A 25099-nucleotide genomic window follows, 5' to 3' on the forward strand; every position below is an offset into this window, starting at 1 on the left:
ACCGGTAGAGATCCTAACTGGAGTCTGTACCTGTACAAATTCAAATCTTGGATAGAATATTTCCAGATTGGGATTTCTTCTGCCAGACTTGCCAATTATATCTGTGGGAATCCCTTTGGAGTTTCTATAGAAACACATATATTGGTTAAAATGATAATACAATGACATTTGACATATTATCTATAAAATAATAGGTTCTTTAAAGATTCCAGCTGCCAGTTGCAAAATCATTAAACCCATCACTGCAAAATGACTCTATATTGGAATTTTAGCCTGATATTACTCCAATTATCCCTGTCGCCACCGCTGTGCATCCATCTTGTGACAATGATCAAAACTGTTGAATATCTATCTATCTATCTATATATTTTTCAAAATAAAGATCAAACATTAGTTTTTTAACAGAAGATCCAATAACTAAAAACACTGTTGTGCATAACAGTTAAACAAAAAGGCACAACTTGCATTCAAGTTAGAACACTTCCGATTATAAAAAAAGAAATACAAAGGACTTGAGTTTAACAACTGAAAAGAATAAGCGTGCATCCGCATCAGGTGTCCCTTTAACATTGTAATAGTAATAAAAAAATACTGTATTTTAACAGAAGTCATTTCTGAACTATGGTTGTTCAACACTTAACATTTTATGTCCAAAAACATTTTAAATAATCTCACAAATCAGGACTAATTTAACTACCGTACTAAACTCAGCTTCTTTTTGTATAATATTGCCATATAATCCAAACACAACATGCTTTGAAACAAAAGAAGGTAAAATCGGTAGATTTAAAACAAACCAAAAAAAAAACAAAAAACATATTGCCTTCATTTTTAAATCAAGAAAACGTGAATACAATATGCCTACTTCTGATTTGGCTTGTCAACGTGAATGTAGAGGCCTAAAGTGTGTATCCTAGCAACGTGCTAATCTACCGTACTAGCACTAAAAGAAGCGCACTGTCACACACTCAAGGTTTTAATGCAAACCGGCAACAGGAGACTAAGTTCCAATTTCTAACTGAAATGTAATTGAAGCTCTGGAAATTTAAGGACAGATGATCAATAAATCGATACATCGATTAATTGTTGCACCCCTAATACATAGATATATATGTGTGTGTTATGATTGCACATTTTGAAGTTATGTTTACTTTTGAGCACTTCTCTACTGTTGTATTTCACCGTCCATTTTATAAATCACAGAACATGGTTTCAAATTGCTAAGTGTTTGTATTTGCACGGTCTGTACACTATAATTTAAAGATTTAAGCTCACATACACTTTTTTTCTTTTTTGAGCTACCCATTTTAAAACCTGTACCCTGAAGACGGTTTTGGTTCAATTTAAACTTACCAAACTATGTAGCCAACAGATATTTCAAACAGATATTTCTGAAGCCTGTTACACTGGCACTCGCTTTTAAATAAAAACTGCTAGTATTTCAACTTTTCCCAATCTGGAAACATTGTATCCAGGATATGAGCTTGTAGTGGTACGAATTTCAGTTTGAAGGAGTTAAATTCTGCCAGTAGATACTGCAATTGAAGTTTATACAGGTTGAGGCTCCAACTGGGATCTCTACTCGTAGAATTTCATGTCTTACTGGACTAGAATTTGCACCTTGACATAATATAGAAAGCTCAATACAACATAAAGTTAAAACACATGCACATGTAGATAAACGTGACCAGAATGACAACATGTTTGACAAGCAGTTGCGACAAACAAGTTAGGAGAGGCCTTACTACTCCTACCATCCACTAGGGGGCACTAAAATGTCAGTTACAAAATAAGTGTTTTGCATTTTCGGTTTTTATCTTTAAAACAATTTCCTAGTTTATTTTACATATATTAAATAGGGATAAAAATCATTAAAACACTGTTTTTAATTGAAACATCAGTAAAAATCAGGGTGGAAAAACCTCAGTATTCACACTTTGCATGTGGAATATGATGCAAAGTTTAATGACCCTGGCATGTATAATGAAGCAGGATCTGTGCAAGTCGAAGTCACATTTTCCCAAATTAGTTGGTACTTTGCGAATGTTTGGGCAATCGCTGTGCTGAGTCTGACGGAAATAGTATTTGCAGAAGGTATAACGTGACATCAGCACAAAACAAGCCAGGTTTATTCGTCTTGAAATCATAAAAAGAAATGAAAACTGACAGAACTGGATGGCGCAAGCCATCGTCAGACACGTCAAAAATCACACTGGACATTTCCATCAATGCTTTCCATAAGTTTATCAACCAAAGCATCACCATTTTCTGTCAAATATTTATGATTAAGATTGTCGGCGTTACGCAGTGTTTTAGCTGATGGACAGTACAGTCATTCTGCACTCTCTTTTATTAAAGCGTGTGTAAAAGCTGCAGAAATTGATTGCTTGTCTCTGTTCACTTTCTTGTTATTAAAGAAAAGGGCTTGTAACCAGGAGGTCCCCGGTTCAAATCCCACCTCAGCCACTGACTCATTGCGTGACCCTGAGCAAGTCACTTAACCTCCTTGTGCTCCGTCTTTCGGGTGAGACGTAATTGTAAGTGACTCTGTAGCTGATGCATAGTTCACACACCCTAGTCTCTGTAAGTCGCCTTGGATAAAGGCGTCTGCTAAATAAACTAATAATAATAATAATAATAATGTGTCACTTATTTTTCAGTATGTTTTTTTATTGTCAGTTTGAAAATCTACCTCAGTGCAGCAGTATTTGCGCTATGCGTCCTCTGCCTCTTCTGACCCACTTCTGCTATTTTTGCTTTTTGTATACTTCAAAACATTTGTTTTCTTTTGAATATTCATAAACTGATTTACGTTTTCTCCCAATTCCTCATCCACTAAAAATATTATATTTTCATGTATTTCAATTTCGTTTTTTATCAAGATCGTTAGTACCACGCCCGGCAATTGCCACAAAAATCTGACTTCGATTAGCCAAATAATCAGGTGATAATGTGTTTGTGAAGTGACAGAGAACCACGTTTGAACGTTATTTGACCCTCTGATGTCTAAACGTACCTGCTGTATCCTACAAAAACGTGTAGGGCTGTATTTCCTAGAAAATAGTACCAGGAAAATATTGAATAGTAGACAACAATCGGGTATAAATCAGTAAAAAACTGACATTCAGTTAAAAAAAAAAATCCTGTAATTTCAGTAAAATTCGGAATAAACCGGAAACGCTGAACACTAAAAATAAAGACATGAAAATCCTTCAGTACAAGGGACACATTTCACCTTACTTGCTTAATTATATACAGCTGGAGCATTACAGTGGAAAATCAGCTTCACTATCTGTATGCAGACCATAAAACCAGGCTATCAAGGAAGGTCAAGGAGTTAGTGGAGTTAGTCCTAACAGATCTACAGCTTTATTAGAAACACAACTCATCATTTGGCCGGACAGTGGTTTCCTTTCCACTACACCTGTGCAATAGTGTGGACTGGCAACTTTAACTTTTCAAGTATCTGATAGCTTTCTGTACGTAAACCACACCAGGCAAACCAGGGAGCCAGACAATCCAGGTGTTAAGGTTTTGAGTCCTATCTCCAGGTTTAGAGGCCTATGCTTACATACAATGTCACAAGAAAAAGGGGTTTGGGGTTATTAATCCTCACGTGTATTTCAGAGATACAAGTTTAGAAATACTGTGTAGAACTCCTCTTTTCCCTCTGGACACTTATCACTCTTCCTTAAATGTGCTTTACTTGCTCTTATCTGCCCCCTATTTTACTGCATTTAATCCTGCACTTTAGAGTACTGTAATCTGTCAAGTGTTATTTAATCTGTAGTATTTTGTATTTAATTATATCCTGATGTAACTATCACTGACACTGTTATCTGCTCCGTCATTGAATCGTATTTTGTCATACTTGTACTTGCTAGAACCAAAGTCACTGTATTTTTATCTTACAATAATAATAATAATACCTGCAATGATTTGTTTTTCTAACCTGTTTTTTTTTTTTTCTTGTTTAATTGAACAGGCTTAACCTTGCTTAGATCCTGATTAGCATGCAATGGCAGAATTTGGTTAAAATTTGGTTAGAAATGGACGCTGATGTATTTTTCATTCTTTTTCAACTTTGATGCTGAACTGCAAAGAGACATATAGTGTAAAGATCAACAGACATAAAGCCAAACACATTACAGAACCGGGGAGAAAAGGTGTGAAAACACATCTACAGTATGTCTTACCCATGAGACTCAAATGTATTGGCAGCCCAAATGTCTGTTCCAAGGATGTCAAAGGAGTTCTCTCTGTTTCCATTCTGAAAAGGAACAAAAAACAGAATACATAATGGGGTCTATTCAATTGATCTAAATCACATCCATTTTTTGAGACAGAACAATGCTTAAAAGATTTTTCATAACATAGTACAAAACAGGCTCTATTTTACTTAGCTAAACAGAGATTGTATTTAGATCCACCAACACCAATGTTTTTTTTTTGTTTTTTTTGATAATTAGAGGCATGGTAGCACTATAGTTAAATTGCATCAAACCTCCCATAATAAACGACATGGCTTAACTCTCTTGAGTACTTTTCAAGTTAAAGGGGGTGCCTAAAAATGTGTTAAATTCCTGTGTTTCAGACCATTTTTTTTCATCCACCCATGGCTCAAAAACCGTGAGAAGTATAAACATGCCATTCAGCACAGGCACGGACCACAAACAGGAATCAAGCCTTTTGTCAATCCAAAGAGAAAAAAAATGTTAAACTAAGAGAGATATTAAGGTTTTAAAAACGTCATCTAGGCATACGCAGTTCGTTCAAATCAACAGCCTCCAAATTAGAACACTGTTTTATGAAGATTCCAAAACCCAACAGACCCTGTCAATCATCAGTCTCATAATACAGCATAAGGTGAAGGATATAAAACAGTAAAATAATGTATTAAAGCTAATGTTTTGTTGCTGACAGTGGCACTAATGAATATGCACTGATAATGTAAGACTGAAGTCTGTTGAACCATATGCGCAAGATACTACAATAACATATGCTACTGTAGTAAACTACCTGTTTTAATCTCTGCTAATTAAGTCTAAGAGGACCTGTAATCGATTAGAGCAACCTATGCTGTAACATGTAATTATATAAGATTTCCTGTACTGTGACGAGCCTTGATGGTCCCCAAACATTTCTTATGTTGTTATCTATGAGTAAGAAAATTACTGTCTTTATCACAACCACCAACCAGGGGGTCTGAATTTACTTTATGTCAATACAACACATTTTTAGTACAAAGTCCAATTGTACTTAAATGATAAGAAATAAAGCTTTTTGGGGTTCAGTCTTTTCATAGTTTTCTATAGCAAGACTTGATTTCGCACACACACACACACACACACACACACACACACACACACACACACACATATATATAGTACATATAGTAACACACATTCTCTGTCACAATTGCAAAAAGTAAATGTGATCCATCGGTAGAATGAAAGTAGATCACCATGACCTACATGTAAAAATGCAAGTCATACGGACAGACTGTTGGACTGGTTTGGCCACATATCCCAAGATTCTGATTACATGGATTAAAGAACAGTGTTACCAAGTTGTATCAATACTGGATAAGCAGTTATCTTTTATGCAATAATCCTTATTCTACCCCACACTGCATATTTGACCAATACTGTAAACCACGTGCATGGATTTGAATGTCATATTCATTACAGTATCATAAAACATTATATTCGTAGGTCTACATATTAAGACTGTCTTTATACTTGATTAAGCCAAAAGTAGTCATCATATGGTCTGTTAAAAGCCAAAAGTTCCGCAAAATTATGTCAACTGACATATTACCTTCCCTGTGGTCCTGAACTGGTTGTTTCGTCCTCTGCTACCAGACCTAGATCCAGACCCAGGCCTTGAACCAGAGCTGGGTCTTGAACCAGTACTGTCATTGCTACTGTGCTCCCACTCGTCCTGCAAAGAAAGCACCACTTTCATTTAGAGAATGACTTTTAATCAACTTTTGTCTTTTTTATTGGTAAAATAATTTGATTAGTTATATTTGGATTTTAAAAAAAAAGAAAGCATGAAAGAAAGATTGCAGCCTGTACGCTTCCATGCTTAAAACACCTCGGCCCTGCCGCTGCTCACAGGCACAGAGGGAATTGCTAGCAGCACAGGGAAGTTTGATATCAGTAAATGTTTGTGTCTTTTTTTCTCTCAAGCACTCAAAAGATTGGTACTTACTGTACACTTGATTTCATATTTTGATTTTGCTTCATCAATGGATTTTTCTTTTCATTAAGAACATAGCTACATGATTTTGTTTTTCATAACATAAAAAATAAATAAATGCCAATGTCATAGCCACCAACACATTTAGCATGTAGAGTCTGTATAACCCTGAAGTCACTGCCTCAAATGATTTCTGAGATTTGACAGTTTTGTAAAATAACTGGGGGGAAAAAGGGTAGATTTTTCTTGTATGACACCCACAAACTGAGACAATAGCAGCACACAGCTGTGTACCGATTATGAAGCCATTGTCTCAAAGCAGTGGGTCTTTATGGAATGTAAAAAGTCACATGACTAACAGATACAGTGTAAATGCTTCTAATACAGGGTTACTATACGTCAGTTTTTTCCCCGGACATGTTCTCTTTTGGGCCTCCGATCTCCGCCCGGGAGGATTTTCTTGCAGAACTGCAATTCCCGGCATGCTTTAACAGCGCCACTCCTGCACAGACGGCGTGCGGCTGTATTGTTCACTGGGGCCAGTTTGAGCCCAAAATCTGATCCTAACTTGATCTTGCTTCAGAGCAGGGTCAGAATCGGATCAGAACTTGATCAAACGCTTTTAAAAAGGAGGGACTTAAAATACAGCGGCTCATTCATAGACAAATACAAGAGTGTGTCTTTCGTGATCGGCAAAAGCCTCTTCAGGTTTACTGCGTTATAGCGTGCTCTGCAATCCTTTAGTTTTGCTTCAAATAAATGCACTGTGTAATATAAAATATAGTAAACTGAAACTGGATAACAGGATAGCCCTTCTTTTTTGTATGCACAGAATATACCTGCATCACGTCCACCAAAACAACAAAAATAAAACACTTGTTTGGTACAACTATAATATAACACACGTTGTTAAATGAGTCAAACATATATGTGTCAAAACATGTAACCAATTCAAAAGAAAGATCTGACTTCACATTTTTTAGCTTTCGGTTTTTTGACCAGCACTAGAAAAAACTGAAAAGAAATTATATAGGCCTATATATTATATACATATTGTTCTTGTAACCTTGTATTGAGCTGAAATACTTGCAACTAGCCTTGGATAAAGGTGTCTGCTAAATAAATAAATACATAAATAAATATAAAGTAAATAAACTGGAATTATTTCATTCAGTTGCCCTACACAAATAAATCAAAGAGATTTGCATAACAAAATGACTACCGGTAGGTATTGTGTTGACAAATTGTACTTTTACCAGCGGAGGTTTGAGACCTTCCAGTTTTTATGTTAAAATGTGCTCTTATCCCTGAATGCTAAAGCGAGTGTGGCATAATGTAGATTTTAATGGGAGGTATGAGAATTCCCCTTAAAATATTATTATTATTATTATTCATTATTATTAATAATAATAATAATAATAATAATAATAATGATGGAGGCCCGGTGGTTAGCGCTGCTGCCTCAGGGGTCTGTCTGTGTGGAGTTTGCATGTTCTCCCTGTGTTCGCGTGGGTTTCCTCCGGGTACTCCGGTTTCCTCCCACAGTCCAAAGACATGCTGGCTAGGTGGATTGGCCTCTCTAAATTGCCCCTTAGTTGCCATGCGATAGACTGGCATCCTGTCCAGGGTGTAGTCTATATATATATTTCTGGAAATGCTGAGGTTTAAATACCGGTATGCAAGATAAATAGTTTGCCATTAAAATGCAACTAGTACTGTACTGGTATTTAAGAAAATGGTATAATTAAAAAAAAGTACTTTGAAAGTTTCAGTTTCCAATCACTTAAAATATGTAGATGTTGCTTGAACGTCAAACTGCAGCAGGGCACAGATGATAATTTAAACACCGAGCTAAGGCGAGTTCCCAACTTCGTTTTCTTGTTGTTTAGATAAGTGCTTTGCTTAGTTCAGCAATCTCAAGAAATGTGTGGAAGGTTGAAAAAGTGAAGAGTTCAAGAATTTATTAGCACACCAAAAATGGGCCAAATATTTCAACAGGTCCAAAAACATTGAATGTCACTCAGAACTGTTAAAGATTGCACAGTTCTTTGCTGTTCTCTCTCACAGTGCAAATGTAGAGCAAGGTCTTTCTCTGATGCAAAGCCAGTTGGCAAAGGAAAGGAACAACCTGACTGCTGGGTCTCTCAAAGGGATCCTGCTTGTACAGCACAACTTCAGGCACACATCTTGCAAAGACTTTCAGAGCTACTTTGAGCGACCAACCATTGCTGAGAAAGATATGCTCTGTAGAGAAATATGCATGGGCACAAGAAGCAGCAGCACAGTAGGAAAGGAATGTTTGGTGCACAAATTTGACACAGTTACCTTGCAAAGACTTTTATGATTGCTAAGCAATAGGAGTACTGACGGTAAAAAGTGACATGTTTGATGCAGGCCATTATACTTTTTTTTTAATCATTTTCAGATGTTCAAAGTAGAAATAAAACTTTACAGTTTAGTTTAAATTGAGCTTTTCCGTGTTCATTTTGCACAATGAAAGATTAATCTTAAATAAAAATGGAAGCCAATGTGGTTCCAGTGCTGCTGAGCTGTTGTGAGCATGGGTCCCTATGCAACAGAGGAAGAGAGAGATCAGGTGACTGCAGATACTGTAGACTAGGAGTAGGGACAATGAACCAGCAGTCATTTGTAAAGGCTTAGCAGAGAACAAGAGTAAAGAAAAGTTGTGTAGGATAGAATGCATAAATACCACAAGCATTATGAAATATCACACCTTGTCACATTGATTATTCTCCTACACATACACCACATTCCCCACCTTGTCTTTTATTTAAAATACCTGCACTAAAACCGTACATAACAAGGGCAATTGTGTGTGTATGACACAAACAGGTTTAAAGCAGGGGTTAGAAAACAATTCACATTACGAAATGCAACTGTCCTTTGACTTCATTGGTGATGTACCAAATTATTATTATTATTATTATTATTATTATTATTATTATTATTATTATTATTATTATTATTTATTTCTTAGCAGACGCCCTTATCCAGGGTGACTTACAATTGTTACAAGATATCACATTATACATTATTTCACATTATACAAATATCACAAATACTAAAACAGAACTAACAAGTGTTGACATGTTTTATGATTTACTCTGAATGGCCCAGTTGTCATTTGCAGGGAGCATAACGTGTAAATAAAAATATCAAAACCAAAAAAAAAAAAAAAAATGGAGGATATATGTTGAAAAACAAATTGCCACAATATGGACAACACAGGATACAGCAAAGGTAAAATCATGTGTTTCTTGTAAACATTACAGGGGGGTCTATACAATTTTAAGATCCAACAATTCAAAGCCAACTTCCAAAAAAAACAGGTGATAAACTCATGGACTAAGAGAACCTGAGTTTAACTGCAATGCACACTAAACACAGAACACCCTAAGAGGGCAAGGATATTTATTAGACAGCTCAAAATGTATGACCCTTCAAACCACAGTTTATAAGAATCGTAATTGTAGTTGGCAATCAATCAATCAAAAAATCAATACAGTGCAGAGACTATTTTCCCTGCATCACAGTGGCTATACATACAAATAAAAAGGGGACAGGAAATCTATGGCGAGAACCCACAGTACATTAAAACTGACCCATTCGGCCCATCTTGCTCGCTTGGTTGTTAGTAGCTTATTAATGCCAGAATCTCATCAAGCAGCTTCTTGAAGGATCCCAGGGTGTCAGCTTCAACAACATTATTGGGTACCGATCCCTGTGGTACACCACTGGTTACCTTGCTCCATTTTGAGGTTTCTCCTCTAATCAATACTTTCTGTTTTCTACATGTTAACCACTCCCTAATCCATGTGCATGCATTTCCTTGAATCCCTACTGCGTTCAGTTTGAGAATTAATCTTTAATGTGGGACTTTGTCAAAAGCTTTCTGGAAATCTAAATAAACCATGTCATACGTTCTGCAATTATCCATTGTCGATGTTGCATCATCAAAAAAATCAAGCAGGTTAGTTAGACACGATCTCCCTTTCCTAAAACCATGCTGACCGTCTCCCAGGATACCGTTACCATATAGGTAATTTGTTTTGTTTTCGGTTACTATCCAAAATGCTTGAGAGTTTTTGTTTTTTTTTTTTGGGGGGGGGGGGTTCTGTCAAAACATGTATAGTAACTTGACAGTACTTGCACACTTAAGTTGTACCTACTTTGCTGTCTTCCACAATGAAATCCCCATGATCACATTCTTCTGGGGTTTTTGTCTGGAGGCGTTTTTGTACATGTCGCCACAATTCTGTTTTAAATCCTCCGTATCTTAACTGTAATACAGCTTTAAATCCCGCTAGCAAGCCTCCATCCTGATTGTAATCTCGTTTTAAATCTCGCCAGCGGAGTCTCCAATAGAAATGCAGGAATGTGCTGTCACTCAGTAGTTGGGGGTGGATTTAAAGTATTCAGAATGAATCAATGATAGATGCAAGTCAGGAAGGCGGGACATTGCCCAGCAGCACTGGGAAATGTATTTATTATTATTTTTGTAGTAGGTTTTATTTTTTAATGGTCAAAGGGTAAAGTCAACGAGAATTGATTAACTATTTCCACCGTTTTTCCGGTGTTTGTTGGCTATCCACCGATTTCATTTTTTTTTTTGTATCGGGGGTGTTTTATCAGGTTTTATTGGTTAAAACCGAAAATCAGAAGCCCTACATATAATAGATGTCAAGCTTATTGGTCTGTAGTTACCTGGTTCGGTTTTGTTTCCCTTTTTGTGGATCAGTATTACGTTTGCAATTCTCCAGTCAGTCAGTGCAACCCCTGTGTCAAGAGACTGTTGCATGATCTTGGTTAGTGGTTTGTAAATAACTTCTTTCATTTCTTTGAGTACTATTGGGAGGATCTCATCCGGCCCAGGAGATTTGTTTATTTTAAGAGCTCCCAGTACCTTTAACACTTCTGCCTCAGTTATGCTAAAGTTATTTAAAACAGGATAGGAACAGGTTGACATGTGGGGCATGTTGTCGGTATCCTCCTTTGTAAAAACATGTGAAAAGTAATATATTTGCTATTTTTTTTCTTTGTCTATGATTTTGCCATTTTTATCTCTTAGACATTTAACCTCCTCTTTGAATGTTCTCTTGCTGTTATATTATTGAAAAAACATTTTGGAATTGGTTTTAGCCCCCTTAGCAATGTTCATTTCTAACTATGTCTTGGCCTTTCTAACTTCCTTTTTGACTTGCGTTTGCAGTTCAAAGTACTTTCTGTGTACTTTGTTTTTTGTCCCTTTTAAACACTCTGTAAAGTGCTTTTTTTGCTGAATATATTTTTTAATTGATCTATTAAACCATTTTTTTTTAGATTTAGATTTATCTACTTTTGGGATGTAATTGTTTTGCACCTCTAGTACTACATTTTTTAAAAAACAGCCATCCTTTTTTAGTGGATGTTTTCTCTATTTTACTCCTGATCATGTGTTTATGTTTCGGCCTGACCTTATGTAACACCGTTCAGTCTTTTGATATGCCAAAAGGTGCAAAGTACCAGCATAAGACAATGAACTTACAGTAGTAAATCAGCACCTGCTGCAGGTTACTGGCTAAAGTACAGTGCATTTTGTAAAGCTTGAAATCTATATGAACTTATATGAGTCATATTCCACTCATATAAGTTAAGTCTAATTTTTGAAATCTTCTCTATTTCAGACAAATGTTTAATGGTGGGAGAATTATTTATGTGACAATATGTCACACCTACCACAGTATTGGGGCAAGTTTGGCACTAGGCCGGACATCAACTAAGCTGGTTGCTCCAGTGGTTCACTTGGAGTATAATCAACTATAAATACAATTTTTATTTTCAACAATTCTGAAATCCCCCTACGCCCCAATACATAAAAATAAAACAATATATCCCCTATTAACTAAATTAGGGGTCTGTTATTGAGTGAGTTATTAAACATAACCACCTGTGACGTGGTGGGTACTTGTGTCAGAATGGCAAACCACTGCTCACAAATACCACGCTTCAGGTTCTGGGACGGTCAGTCTTTTAGTGCTCAACTTCAATTTAATGCCAAAAACAATAAAAACAAAACAAAAGCCTAGCTCTTCTTTTGAGAACTAACTAAGCAAAATTATTTTCTTTTTAGATACAATATTTCTCTGAAATACCTTACAGCAATTCACCCAACTTCTCTACACTGCCGTCCCTCTCCACCACCATTTTTAAATGGTGTGGTGTCTTCTCCAGGTGGTTAATTGACTGATTGATCTGTCAACCAGGAACTGCGTGTCTAGCATTCACAGGCTGATCAATCAGACAATCCACCTCCATAGAAAGACACCACACCAAACCAATTACCTTACTTAAAACCAAGTGGCTGTGCAAGGGGTGGTCATCTTGGCTCCAGGCTGTTCCCCTACTTGAGTCAAGATGGCTGCCAGCCACAGACGCATATATTTAAACGTGCAGGGCCTCTGCCCTGTCACACCACCCCAGTAACACAAGTAACAATATATAGTGCATTGAAAATCTAGTGCTAGGCTTCTCTTGGGTGACCCAATTTAGGAACAATATATTAGCAGTACATTAAGTGCATGAATCTGTGTCTCTGTGCTTAAAAGTGTGTTAGTTTATACTGTATGCGTGAGCATCCTGTGTGCATTGCCTAATCTGATCCAACAACCTAACAACCTAGGAGAGCATCACCCTGGATGGCTTGGGGGTGACGTCAGACCAGGAAGAGAATAGACACAATACTGCAAGTGAAGCACTGATGCGTGTATTTAATAATAAGGATAAACAAACACAAGACAGAACACAGAACAAAACACATTAACAAAATAACCGGCACAAGGGCCAAAACAAAAGTACTATACAAAACACTCAAGGTGTAAATAACACAGGACAAACGACGCAGCACAGCACAGAACACAAAAAAAACCACTCACCACAACTCTAACACCAACATTACCTCTAATTATTTCACTACCCGTGACCACCTTAATTCATTATTTAAACATTTATTCAATTGAAGGCTCCTGACACATTCCCACATGTGTTTGCAGGGAGGATTTTAACCTGCCACCCACTACTTCCCACATATATAACCCCGTGCCTTGGCAGGGCTCTTGCCCTGCCACAGGGAGTGATGCCACCAAATAGAGTTCCTTTAACAGATTATGTATACCATACTGTATTTTACATGGTAGTTGATAACATGGCAAGGTAAGACATTGCTATGTTTTTAAAAATGTGTTCATTTTAATGCAATTTGTAATCCATGAACTACCCTTGTTTAGAAATAAATAAATAAAACAATTTCATCAGTCAGTATCCAAGCTTCAATACAGATTACAAAAATGAAAGGGTGTTAATTCTGATTTGGTAACACAATCTCGCAGAGTAACAACCCGTTCGCCTCACAGTAGAGAAAGACCTAAATAAACTGCTGTAAGGCAATGCACAGGGCAGCACTGGCACAGCAGTTCAAGGGACAAAGACATGAAGGAATCTTACCAAACCACGACTTGGACACAACACACTGTGTTAACTATAAAGCTGCACTTGGATGAACCAAAAGGTTTACAATGTACTGGTTTAACAAGAGGATTGCTTACCTGAAAGATGTCTAACCATGCCATGGTACGGCAATCCGCGCTGCACAAAGCAGGTATTATTTTACTGAAGAGGACTCTAGCCTCCTTTATTTCTGCGTTACAACCTCACCTGACAGAGCATTGTTCAGTCAGCAGAATGCTGTCACAGAACAGATAAAGTCACAGACCCACCCCCTGACTGGGATATGGTTTGTGAGCTAAAAGGGTGTGCCAGCCCTGCAGGAAAACGAAAGTGAAGGAAACAGCACTAATGTTACACATATGTGCACAGCACTAATGTTACACATGTGCACATATACCTGTTTCTTTCAAGAAACAAGAGGCTTATTCCCTTACCATTGTGTTCTGTACTAGTGGCTAGAGTTAGAGTAACAAGTAAAGGAATGAAAGGCACCAAAAACAAATATTTTGTATTAAAAGATAATGCTATTAAACTCTACTGGTCTCATTCATAAAATAAAATAAATTGTGAGGTAAAACATGTAAGAAAGTAGCTGCTTTTAACTAACATACTGTCCACTTATTAGACTTAAAATAAATAGACGAAGGTTTCAGCTCGTGTCGTCATCTTTTTTAGACTAGCATTGTGTGCCAATTTTGAATTGTGTTCTTTCTTCTTCTCTTTATGTTGTCTCTACGTCCCACATAGTCCATCAATGCACCCACATAGTCCATCAATCCCCATGGGGCTCTCCTGCAAATGCATGTCTGAGATTGGCTGCAGTCCCGTTGTCTGCACAAAAACCTGAGCTGGCTGTCGTGTGAGAGAATGTTCGTAGAAGTGACATCATCCCATCCCCCCCCCCCCCCCCCCTTCTCCCAAGGTTCATCTGCCTCGTTGTTACAATATGTTAGTTTAATACCATTTTTTACTAATAATTAATTTGATAAAAGCAATCATTTTAGCAAGCTGTAAAACTACCAAAGCCTGAATGCTTATATAGTGTAGTTACAAATAAATGAAATGTGGCTTTTTGATTGGTTAGGAAGTATTTGTTAAAAATCTGAACAGTGAATCATTTTGGATCGTGGGTTCATTATTCCTGTGTTCATTTGGGTTGCCAATTAAAACGTTTGGGAAACACTGGCACAGATGACTGAATGACAGGTACCAAAACCAAGGACAAAGTCTATTAAGTAGTGATTTGCAGAGGACGCCTTAATTTGTTGTGTTTTGTTATTCCAAACCTGTCTACTCCGACATGTTACTTCCCAAGTGTATTTTAAAATAACTGGTCATTCTTTTAGCTTTTTACCACAAGAGACTGGGTCCGCTTTACACATTTACCTACACTATTATCAATCATCTTCAGTTAATAATTTTGTTAGCAGTTTTAACTTTTACTCCAGAACAATTACAGAGATGCCAACATTTGAAAATGGAAAATCTAGCACCTGCCGAGAAAACCCTAGCAAACCCTAGCAACCCCTAACACTGCCCCCTCGGTGACAGTCCCTTCCGAATCATCAGTTTCACACACTTTTAAGGAGAAAATCAATCAATACCAAACAATTATTAATTATACTTATATAGAAATTGAACTGAGCCAATTATTTAACTGGAATAAAACTATGTAGTCTTATTAAAATCATACTTTTATTGTCTTTGCCCCATGGTAGTTATATCTATGTGTATTTTGTGCTCATTAAGTTCAGACAACACTACTTAAATAGTCAAGGAATCCCAGTCAAGGAATTTAGGCTGAAGAACATCTCAGTTCTTACCTGATTGTTTGGTTTGGAGGAGCCCTTCCCTTTGGAAGAAGACCAGCTTCCATCTTTTCTGTCACTGCAGTCTTCGTTCCACTGGAGAGAGAATACCAGAAGTGAGAGGCTCAGAAGCATTCAATGATTTAAAACCTACAAGAAGATAACAGAGGCCTACATTCAACCCTCCTATCTTCTTATAATGGTTATAAAAGATCAACTCACAATTATTAATGTACTGTACATCACTTTAATTATTTTTCACAGGAGGTCTGACTATAAAATCAATAAACATGTGTACGCACTTAGTTTTCAAATTATGTGTGTGTCAAATTCTTTGTTTGTTTGATGAGGGGATTTACAATTAGTTGATATGTTCCAATATATGTATGCTTGAAGAATTGCACTTTGTTTGAAGGAACCAGTTGTGCACATATTGCTACAGGAAAGTAAGTGATCCTAGAAAGCAGCAGTGTATATTTTGTTTAAACCATAGCATTAAACTCAATTATATAATAAGACTTTATTTAAATTGAAGCATTTGGCCATCACTCCTTAAGGAGCAGGCTTTACGAGAATGCCTTTGCTTTTGTGCTTGCCGGAAATCTGAAAGGGGAAAGCTGTGCATTGCTGCTGCAGCAGTTTTTAAAGGGAGAAGGGTTAATTAACAGGTCCTTGACCATATTCAATTTAGAGATCCGCCATGCTAACAGTGAGCGAGGATGATGAAGTACCACCCTTGCAATAATGTATCACCGTTGCTGTGCTGGTACACTATTGGTACACCGTTGCTGTGCTGGTACACCTCTAATAAGACCAACATGCTGTAAACTATCAAAAAAAATGTACACACTGGTGCAATTTTAGGTAACTCATTTGTCCATTCGATTAAGATTAACTAGTATTAACTAAAACAGTAAATCAGAAGGATATCATTATAAACCAGAGGAGTGCATAAAATAAAACAATATCATTAATATCCAGTAGGAAAGCAAGTCAGTCAGTTATGATTGGTTTGGTTTTTTATCAACTCTTTCAGCTTTTTTTGACATCCAATCGGTTTTCGGTAAAACGAAAAAAAGTTTAAAACCGAAAAACCATTTACAGCCAAGCGAACAGAACATACCATTACACATGTAATTTTTTTAACTATGACAAATAAGCTCAATACAGTGTTATTACATCACTCATGCTAAATGTATTATACCATTAGACATAATGTAGAAATAATAAAATAATGCATGAATAGACATTACACTTTTTTATTGTTTTCCTGTTACCACAGTGTTGTAAGTGGCAAATCCATCTCTGAGAAGAATTGCAGCTTGTGTGATAGAGAATACTGCATGAGGTAGTGTGTGATATGAGTATGCAATGCCCACCCGAGGGGTGGGATGCTGCAAGCATATCACACCCTACCCCATGCTGTATTATTTATAATCTCTGGTGAGCATTTTTGTCCTGACAGAGTTCTAAAGTTCTGTGCTGCTTGTTGTGTTGAGACTACTCTTCTTAGTTTATGCCAGTGAGTTATTAGACAGCGTGAACTGGATAAATACTTTTATTTAAAATAGTAACAACTTTGATAACTTCAACACAATTTAACATAAAGGTTTGCATTATGTGAGACAGTACAGAGAAAACCGCAACTGCAATGGTCTGTACTAGGCGTTATAACGCGACTGTAACCAAAGCAAACAGTTTAAACTTGTAACTTAAAAGCAGCAAGTTGGTTTTCAGGGAATTAAGTGTTGTGGAGCTTAATTTTTCTTCTTATGTGCCCAGTACCAGTTCTGTTGTTTTTCTGTGGTCAGGTTTCTGTGGCAAGTTTTTTTTTTTTTTCGAGTAGGGTGAAAAAAAAGGTTAGGGAGCGTGTTAAAATTACGCACTTAAACATTTTTTATATATAACTATTTTGCCATTTTTATGATCATGAGGGTGTTTGTGTTTGCTAACAATTCTGTCTACCTTTTTGTGAAAAGTGGCTTACCTCAAGTCAGAATCAGAGTGTATTACAAAGCATCTTCATCTGTGGATGGGAGATTTTTCGGGTGGCCGATTATAAATGTTTACGGTGACTCCCTCGTGGAAAATGTAGTTTGGCCCAAAGATTGAAAACAGACAGCATGTTGCCAAAGTAGTTTTGATATTGGAAGCGTGCATTTCTCTTGGATTTACCTGATTTTCACTGGACGTGAAGGGCTCTGGAGGGTTTTCTTTATCAAGTACACACTAGAGAATAGTGGAGATGTGTTGCTGTTTGACAGCTCGTGCTAGAGTAAGTGCTCTGTTGCTGGTATTAATGAGCATGTGTTTCCCATATCACACGGCTGTGTGAAAAAATGCAATGTGGGCAATAATCCTTATATAATCATAATAATAATTAGTCGATTGTGATCTCAAACCTGAGTGCACTGGAACTGCAAATGTCGGTTTCGGTTTGGGAAAATCATAACCGTTGTATCCCTAATATCCAGTATGGTCCAATAAAATGTTCAGCAGTAACTGAATTGGCCAAGTAGAAATCATATATATTGTAAGGCAACATTTTGTTGGTCCCTTGACTGCCTTTAGTTTGACTCTGTGTCAATATATATATTTATCAGGGCTTGAATTTTAGCGCGGGAATCGCGCATTTTCCAAGTTGCTCCTGCATATCTGCAACTTTCAGTGTGGGAGAGATATTTTAAGACACCAAGCTACTGTATTTTTGACCCAATTTAAAATGCCTGAAACGCTACAACAATCTCTAAGGAAGTGGGTGTCAGTGACGAAAGCACTATGTAAATAAATAAATAAAAGTAGTGCTGGATATTTTAAGTGCCGCGAGACTTTATTCTCTCGTACGTGATTCTTGGCCGCTATCTTTAAGCATTATAGAAAAAAAATATGATATTAAGTATATCTAGGTGTTGTTTTGAAAGCGGTGACTCGCTTTAACTCTTAAAACTCAGTCCCATTCATTTTGGGGCGCCAGGGCACCGAAGGTTACGCACATATTACTCAGACACCGTAAAAGCCACCTACCTGGTTCATGGCTTGTTTAAAAGTACAGACTTGGGGCCCAGTACAGAGGATTTGAAAGAAAAAGCGCTACCGCGCACTTTAATTTTTACAAAAATTAATCAAAAACAAAACAAACACCTAGCTCCTTCGGAGCACTAACTAAACATTTGTCAGGAAATCTATTCTAATAAGCCGGACAGCTAAGCTGTTTACTGGCTGAAAAACACTGTTTTTAAAGATGCAAACAAAAAGGCTTTACACAGTACCTTTTTTGTACGATTGAACACACCATCAAATCGGGCTCTCCACACAGCAGCAGCCCTGAGCAGACTGACTGCTCTCCTTAAATACCCTGCACCTGGCTCTAATTTACAATGATAGACAGGTGCAGGTGATGATAATTAACAATAATTAACACACGTTTTCACCTGTGTTTGGCAGGGAGGATTTTAACCCCCTCCCTCTGGTGTTACAACATATATATATTAGCGGCAAGTACACCTCAATAATAATAACTGTGGTGACTATTCTCAGGAACTAAACTGGAAAGAAAACAACATAACATCCTTTATGTCAGTGTTAACTCTTAATTATCCATTAATAATAATAACCGTGTGGATTAAAATACAGAATGCTTTATCTACAGTTATTGCGCAGATTTAGTTTCTGACCAAAAAGATAAAATAAGTAGCCTTTATTTAAAAATAAATAAACAAATAACTAAAGTATTTTGAGCGGTGTACTCCAGAAAACAGACTGAAAACCATGAATGTGTTTTTTATTTTAATGAAGTTGATTTACTGAGAAAAAGGATACACCACACAAAATGCATAGGTGCAAAGTAAAAAATTAAATCAGTATGAGAAAAACCCATTACTCACAATGGTATGCTTGGATGCCATGTTAATGTAAGACTGAAATATTCACGTTTATTTATCAGTTCGGATTTGGAGGACTGCACCTTTAAATTTCGTTTGGACTATTGTGTTTGCCAAACTACGCTGTGTTCTGATTGATAAAATAAATAAAACCTCCATTGGAACTCTTGTATCGCCCTGAATCAATACAATCAATCAATCTTTATTTTATATAGCGCCTTTCATAGTGGACCACCATTACAAAGTGCTTTACAAGATGCAGTAACAACAAGAAAATCCATAATACTTTAAATAGAGAAATGCATAATACATGATATACTGTAAAAAACAATGCATAACACATTAAATAATGAAAAATGCATAATACATTAAATAGTAGCAACAACACAGCAGCTAATAGCAGATAATCAGGCTTAAAGAGCATGGAAAGCAAGAGAGAACAAGTTGGTCTTGAGAGTTGATTTAAAGCGAACGACGGTGGGAGCATCACGCACCAAAGCTGGGAAAGAGTTCCGGAGAGTCAGAGCCATAAAGCTAAACAAGCGTTCTCCAAGTGTGGTGCACTTTTGCTTGGGGATAACAAGCAGGCCAGAGTCGGAGGACCTCAGCTTGCGGGCAGGGACATAGCGGGTCAGCAGGTTGAGGAGGTACTCGGGACCTGTGTGATGAAGGCCATTGTAGGTGAGCAGGAGAGTTTTGAAAGTAATCCTGAACTTTACAGGTAGCCAGTGCAGCTGGGCAAGACGGGGGGGGTGATGCGATCACGTTTTTTACATCTGGTAAGGAGCCTAGAAGCTGATCCTAGCATTCTGAATTAGCTGCAATCGGCTTATGGTGCGTGCCGGGAGACCACAGTAGTCGAGTCGAGAGAAGAGAAATGCATGACAAAGTATCTCCGCATCCGTGATGGAAAGGTAGGGACGGACTTTGGATTTGTTTCAAAGATGGTAGAAGGAAGATTTGACCACGGAGGAGATGTGGGCATCAAAGGAGAGCTGCTGTCAAGAAGTACACCAAGTCTTCGTACTGTGGGGGAAGGCAGCAGCAGACAGTTTCCGAGGTTCAGGGCAGCTATATTGAGATTCTTAAGTTGAGTTTTAGATCCTACTAGGAGTTCAGATTTGCTGGTGTTCTGCTGAAGAAAACTGGCAAACATCCAGGCCTCGGTGTCTTGAATGCAAGCCGAGAGCCAGACCATGGCAAAGGGGCTTCCAGGGTCAAGTTTTAAGTAAAGCTGGGTGTCGTCAGCATAGGAGTGAAACATGAGGCTGTGTTGGTGGATGAGGTGACCCAAGGGAAGCATGTAGATACTGAAGAGAAGGGGCCCAAAGAATAGATCCTTGGGGGACACCACAAGTGACAAGGTTTGCGACACCACTGCTTCCATCATAGAAGACAGACTGCGTGCATCCAGATAGGTAAGAGGACATCCAAGAGAAACAGGTTCCAGTGATCCCAGCATACTTCTGAAGGCGGTCAAGAATAATGCCATGATTTATGGTGTCAAAAGCGGCTGTTAGGAGGACAAGCACAGAGGGAGCACCAGCATCAGCATTAAGCAGGAGATCATTCACAATCCGGAGCAGAGCAGTTTCATTACTGTGATACGGCCGGAAGCCAGACTGTAGAGATTGAAGCAGATTGTTTCATCAGCTGACTGGCTACAGCCCTTTCGAGAGTTTTGGAGAGAAAAGGGAGATTGCAGATGGGATGGAAATTGGATAAGTCAGCCGGGTCGAGGGAGGGTTTTTTGAGTATCGGCGTAACTCGGGCAAGCTTAAGGGCAACAGGAACCGAGCCTAAGTCCAGGGACAGGTTGAGAGTGTGCATAATGGAAGGAGCAAGATCAGAAGCACAGAGACGGACAAGGTTAGTCGGCCAGGGGTCCAAGTACAACAACATTACATTAACAACAACAGCACAGCGGAATATGGCCAACAGCTGTCGCAAAGAATCCTGCATTATGAAGTGCATTGAACATAACTATATTCAAACTGAGTTTTATTATTATTATTATTATTATTATTATTATTATTATTATTATTATTATTATTATTATTATTATTATTTCCAGTACTGAAAAAGGTTACACAAGTCTACAGATCTGAAGGGACTAAATGTATGTTTACTATATAGTATTTTAATATGTATCATGCACTTAAAACATTAATGTGTTTTTTTCTTTTTTTTTTTTTTAAGCATTACCTGAAAAAGACCCGGGTATCCGGGTATTTTTTACGGCGGGTACCAGGTTCCGGATTTTCTACCCGTGTCGACCTCTAATATATACTCTACAGTGCACAACTAAAGTTGGAACAGGGTTAAAATGAGCTACAGGAAACAGTCTTGCAGGAAATACACTACTCTCCAACACCCCCTTAGTAGTGTATTGTACACATCTAACTTGTGTAGTTTCTGTGGCACAACAAGAAAGCAGCTGCCAGAGACTGACCTGTGAGACGCTGCATTGGGTCTTGTCACCCTCTCCGTCTGCCTCTGCCTCTGCCTCTGTCTTGTCGGTCAGGAGCCCTTGGACCTGGTACTCGAGGACGTAGCTGTCGATGAAACGCTCCAGCTCCTCAATCTCCTGGGAGCGCGTGCTGCCAGCCTCAGAGGAGGCAGAGGCTACAGAGGAGTTCTCCATGGCTGACTGCGAGGGGGCGAGGGAGGGAGGGGCAGGGCCTACAGAGACATACAATACACCATTAAATCAGACAATAGAGTAACACAGTATTAGGCATTTCTGTATCTTTTAATAATCGTATACACGTAACTTACTAAACGATTAAACTAGTCTACTGTACATCAGCGTGCCACTGGCTAAAAATAATGCTTACATAATACCAAAATTGAATACGTAAACAAAAAAATTCACAATGCTTCAATAAGTAGCTCTCTTTATGAACAGGAAGTGTAATACAAGTACAGTATTTAATTATTCATTTATTTAACCCTTCAGCAGTGCTGGTAGTCAATGTGTATTTAGTGTAGCAAGCTGTAATGGTTCATTGTGATTTAGCGGTACTTCTGCTGCTTCTGCATGGTATACTCTCAGTCTCATAGTCCACAGGCTTGCGACTGGGCCTCTCTCTGCAGGTTGGTGGATACATGCTTGTATTATAGGTGCTTATTATTGTCTCTATGCTGTTCATGTAGCTCTGTCTTTTATTGCAGTGTGATTTTTACTTGTTTAGTGTTTACTTGGTAAAATGTCACCAAACAAAACTCTATTTTATTTTTTCAAATCACACTGGAATTTTTTTTTTAAAGTTTATTGGCTGCAATCTCGTTCATGTTCTGTTTTTATCGGCTTGCTTATTAATATTAACCACAGCGTTTTAAGTATAAATTATACCATGACCGTCGACAACACCGCAGTGTATGACATCTCTTTTTTTGTAAAACACCTCTATTTTGTAGTCTCTTGTATTAATTAAATTGAATAATTAAATTCAGTTTTAATTTGTTTTGAATCGATTAAGTATGAATCAATTAATCACACCTGTGGGCTTTGATCGATTAAACAAATAACTGATCGATTAATCTTGTTTATCCAACTGCGGTATCAAAAAACAGTGCACAAAAAAAATTCTTGAAAAATGGCGGAGGGTTCTTCTAAAGACATTGTGACATTTCTCAATTATTATTATTATTTATTTCTTAGCAGATGCCCTTATCCCGGGGGACTTACAATTGTTACATTATACATTATTTCACATATCACATTATTTCTAAGGTCTATCTCCCAATTCTATAAAAATAGTATCTAGGCTTGAACATTAGGATCTTATTGTTGTAGAGTGCTGTGAAACACTCCCTCTTGTCCGCCGAAGAGGGAATTCTTGACCGCGAGGAGGTGCCAATCTGAATGAAATGAATATTTTTAATTGTATTTGTATTGCTAAATGTAACTTGAATAGAATAATCATGCATGCCCCAGCTACAAAAACATAACATCTTACATATGTACACTATAGGATACTGATTTGGTACTATAAAATATAAAAGGCATCTCCGAATCAGTTTACATCATTCTCAAAATGGAAGCCAGCTTTCAAACAATAAAAAAGTTCCTGAAGCCTAAGACATGTTTTGATGAAACCTCTGCATGAAAATCCTTTGAACAGCGCATTAGGCTCAAGGAAAATTCTAAATGATGTAAGACCATGCTAAAATTAAGGGAGTGCACAAGCAGTGCAATATCTGAATTTTAATATTGTCTGTACAACATAACGTTTGTAATTGATTTCACAAAAACTTATGGCTCGTAATGTTTACTTTCAGAGGCTGAAATATAACTAACAAATTACACTTTTATTAATTTCCTCAATCCAATGAATTTTTAGGTTTTTTTTTTTTGTTTTTTTACTCACACGTTCAAAATCAGAGACACGTGCATATGTACTAACTGCTCCTGAATAAAAGTTACAGATGTTACTCACCCCCAGAAGCAGCTGATGACTGCTCTGGGAAACCAACTTTGCCTGCTCTCTTGTAATCCTGCTTTACAGTACTTAGCAGATATCCACCAGCAGAGGCAGTGAAAATGTAATATTTGAACAATTTAGTGCACAGAGCAATCAACAAGTAGGCCTAAATCATGCAAAGCTGCCAAGCACTCTTGGGTTAAACAAATATCACTTCCCTACTTTCACAAATGGAGAGCAGAGGCTGTTCTAGAAAAGCCTTTTGTTTTCTTTCGGCCATTTAGACCCTGTAACCACTACTCGTGCAGTGAAAGGCCCAGTAATCCTACCCTGCACATGAACCAGCTCCCTCCCGGAGTTCAAACGACCGGCCCGTTCCCTTACTGTGCTAGAGACAGACCCAGCTCACGTGACCTGGGGCTGACAAACAAGACTGCAGCCAATCCTATGTACATCACTGCTGGCAAAGAGGATTTGTGGCTGCAGTCACAGGCATCTTGCTAATATTTATAGCCCGTTGCACCCAAGGGCAGGGGTTATGACAAGAAGCTTTCTTGCTGTACTTGCATTTCAGGAGAGTTTTCAGGAGTTTGAGCTTCTTAAAACGGATAACAATGCGCACTACAAGCTTCCTAAAGGACTACACTGTTAGACAATGGAGCACGCAAGGATGCAATGGACCCTTTATTTTATGCAGCCAGTTTACCACTGTCCATGCTGTATAAAAAAAATAAACAACAACAACAACAACAACAACAACAAGAAGCTACTGTAAAGTCATATTTACAGTTTTGATGAAGTACGTTTAAAAGTACTGGACACAACAAAAATAACCTCATTCAGTTTACATATTTTAGACTGTTACTACCTCCCCAGGCCATGTTGAAACTATTGGTGTACAGTACATTTGAAATACATTCACCTCTGCTACTGCAGATGAGGATGGCTTTTAAGACCGCTACACACCAGACATGATGAGACAAGCAAAAATGTGCAGCGATGCAACATAATAAATAGAACCTATACTTTTGATAAGTATCTTTCACACCACAAGCGTCACGACAGGCGATGCAGGAGTGACGCAAAATAAATAGGACTGCATCCTATTTTTTGTGATTTGTGGTGCGACAGCTAGGATCAGAGAACAGCTTCAATGCCATGGTCCAGCAGGATGAAGCAGTATCAATAATGAGTGAAGAAAAGAGAACAGTTTTATTACAAAGATCATTGCAACTATAAAAATAGAGATTTAAAAGATAATTTATGGGAGTCCATT

The 25099-nt window shown here is 37.7% G+C and overlaps 1 protein-coding gene across 6 annotated transcripts in view; it reads right to left on the reverse strand.

Moving 5' to 3' along the window:
- LOC117409457 (CBP80/20-dependent translation initiation factor) overlaps positions 1 to 25099 on the reverse strand; it is a 139804-nt gene that overhangs the window by 100310 nt on the left and 14395 nt on the right. For 5 of the 6 annotated variants that reach the window (XM_034015549.3, XM_034015550.3, XM_034015553.3 and 2 more), the window contains exons 2-5: positions 21849 to 22078; positions 15531 to 15611; positions 5821 to 5943; positions 4197 to 4270 (exon numbers count right to left, since the gene is read on the reverse strand). In XM_034015549.3, coding sequence (XP_033871440.1) covers positions 4197 to 4270; positions 5821 to 5943; positions 15531 to 15611; positions 21849 to 22040 — 470 coding nt within the window. In that variant the 5' untranslated portion in view covers positions 22041 to 22078. Of the gene's footprint in view, positions 1 to 4196; positions 4271 to 5820; positions 5944 to 15530; positions 15612 to 21848; positions 22079 to 24152; positions 24172 to 25099 lie in introns of those variants that run through there. The other variant, XM_058994209.1, reaches the window with a different exon arrangement.

The sequence above is a fragment of the Acipenser ruthenus genome, chromosome 2, assembly GCF_902713425.1.
Source record: "Acipenser ruthenus chromosome 2, fAciRut3.2 maternal haplotype, whole genome shotgun sequence".
NCBI classification, from domain to species: domain Eukaryota; kingdom Metazoa; phylum Chordata; class Actinopteri; order Acipenseriformes; family Acipenseridae; genus Acipenser; species Acipenser ruthenus.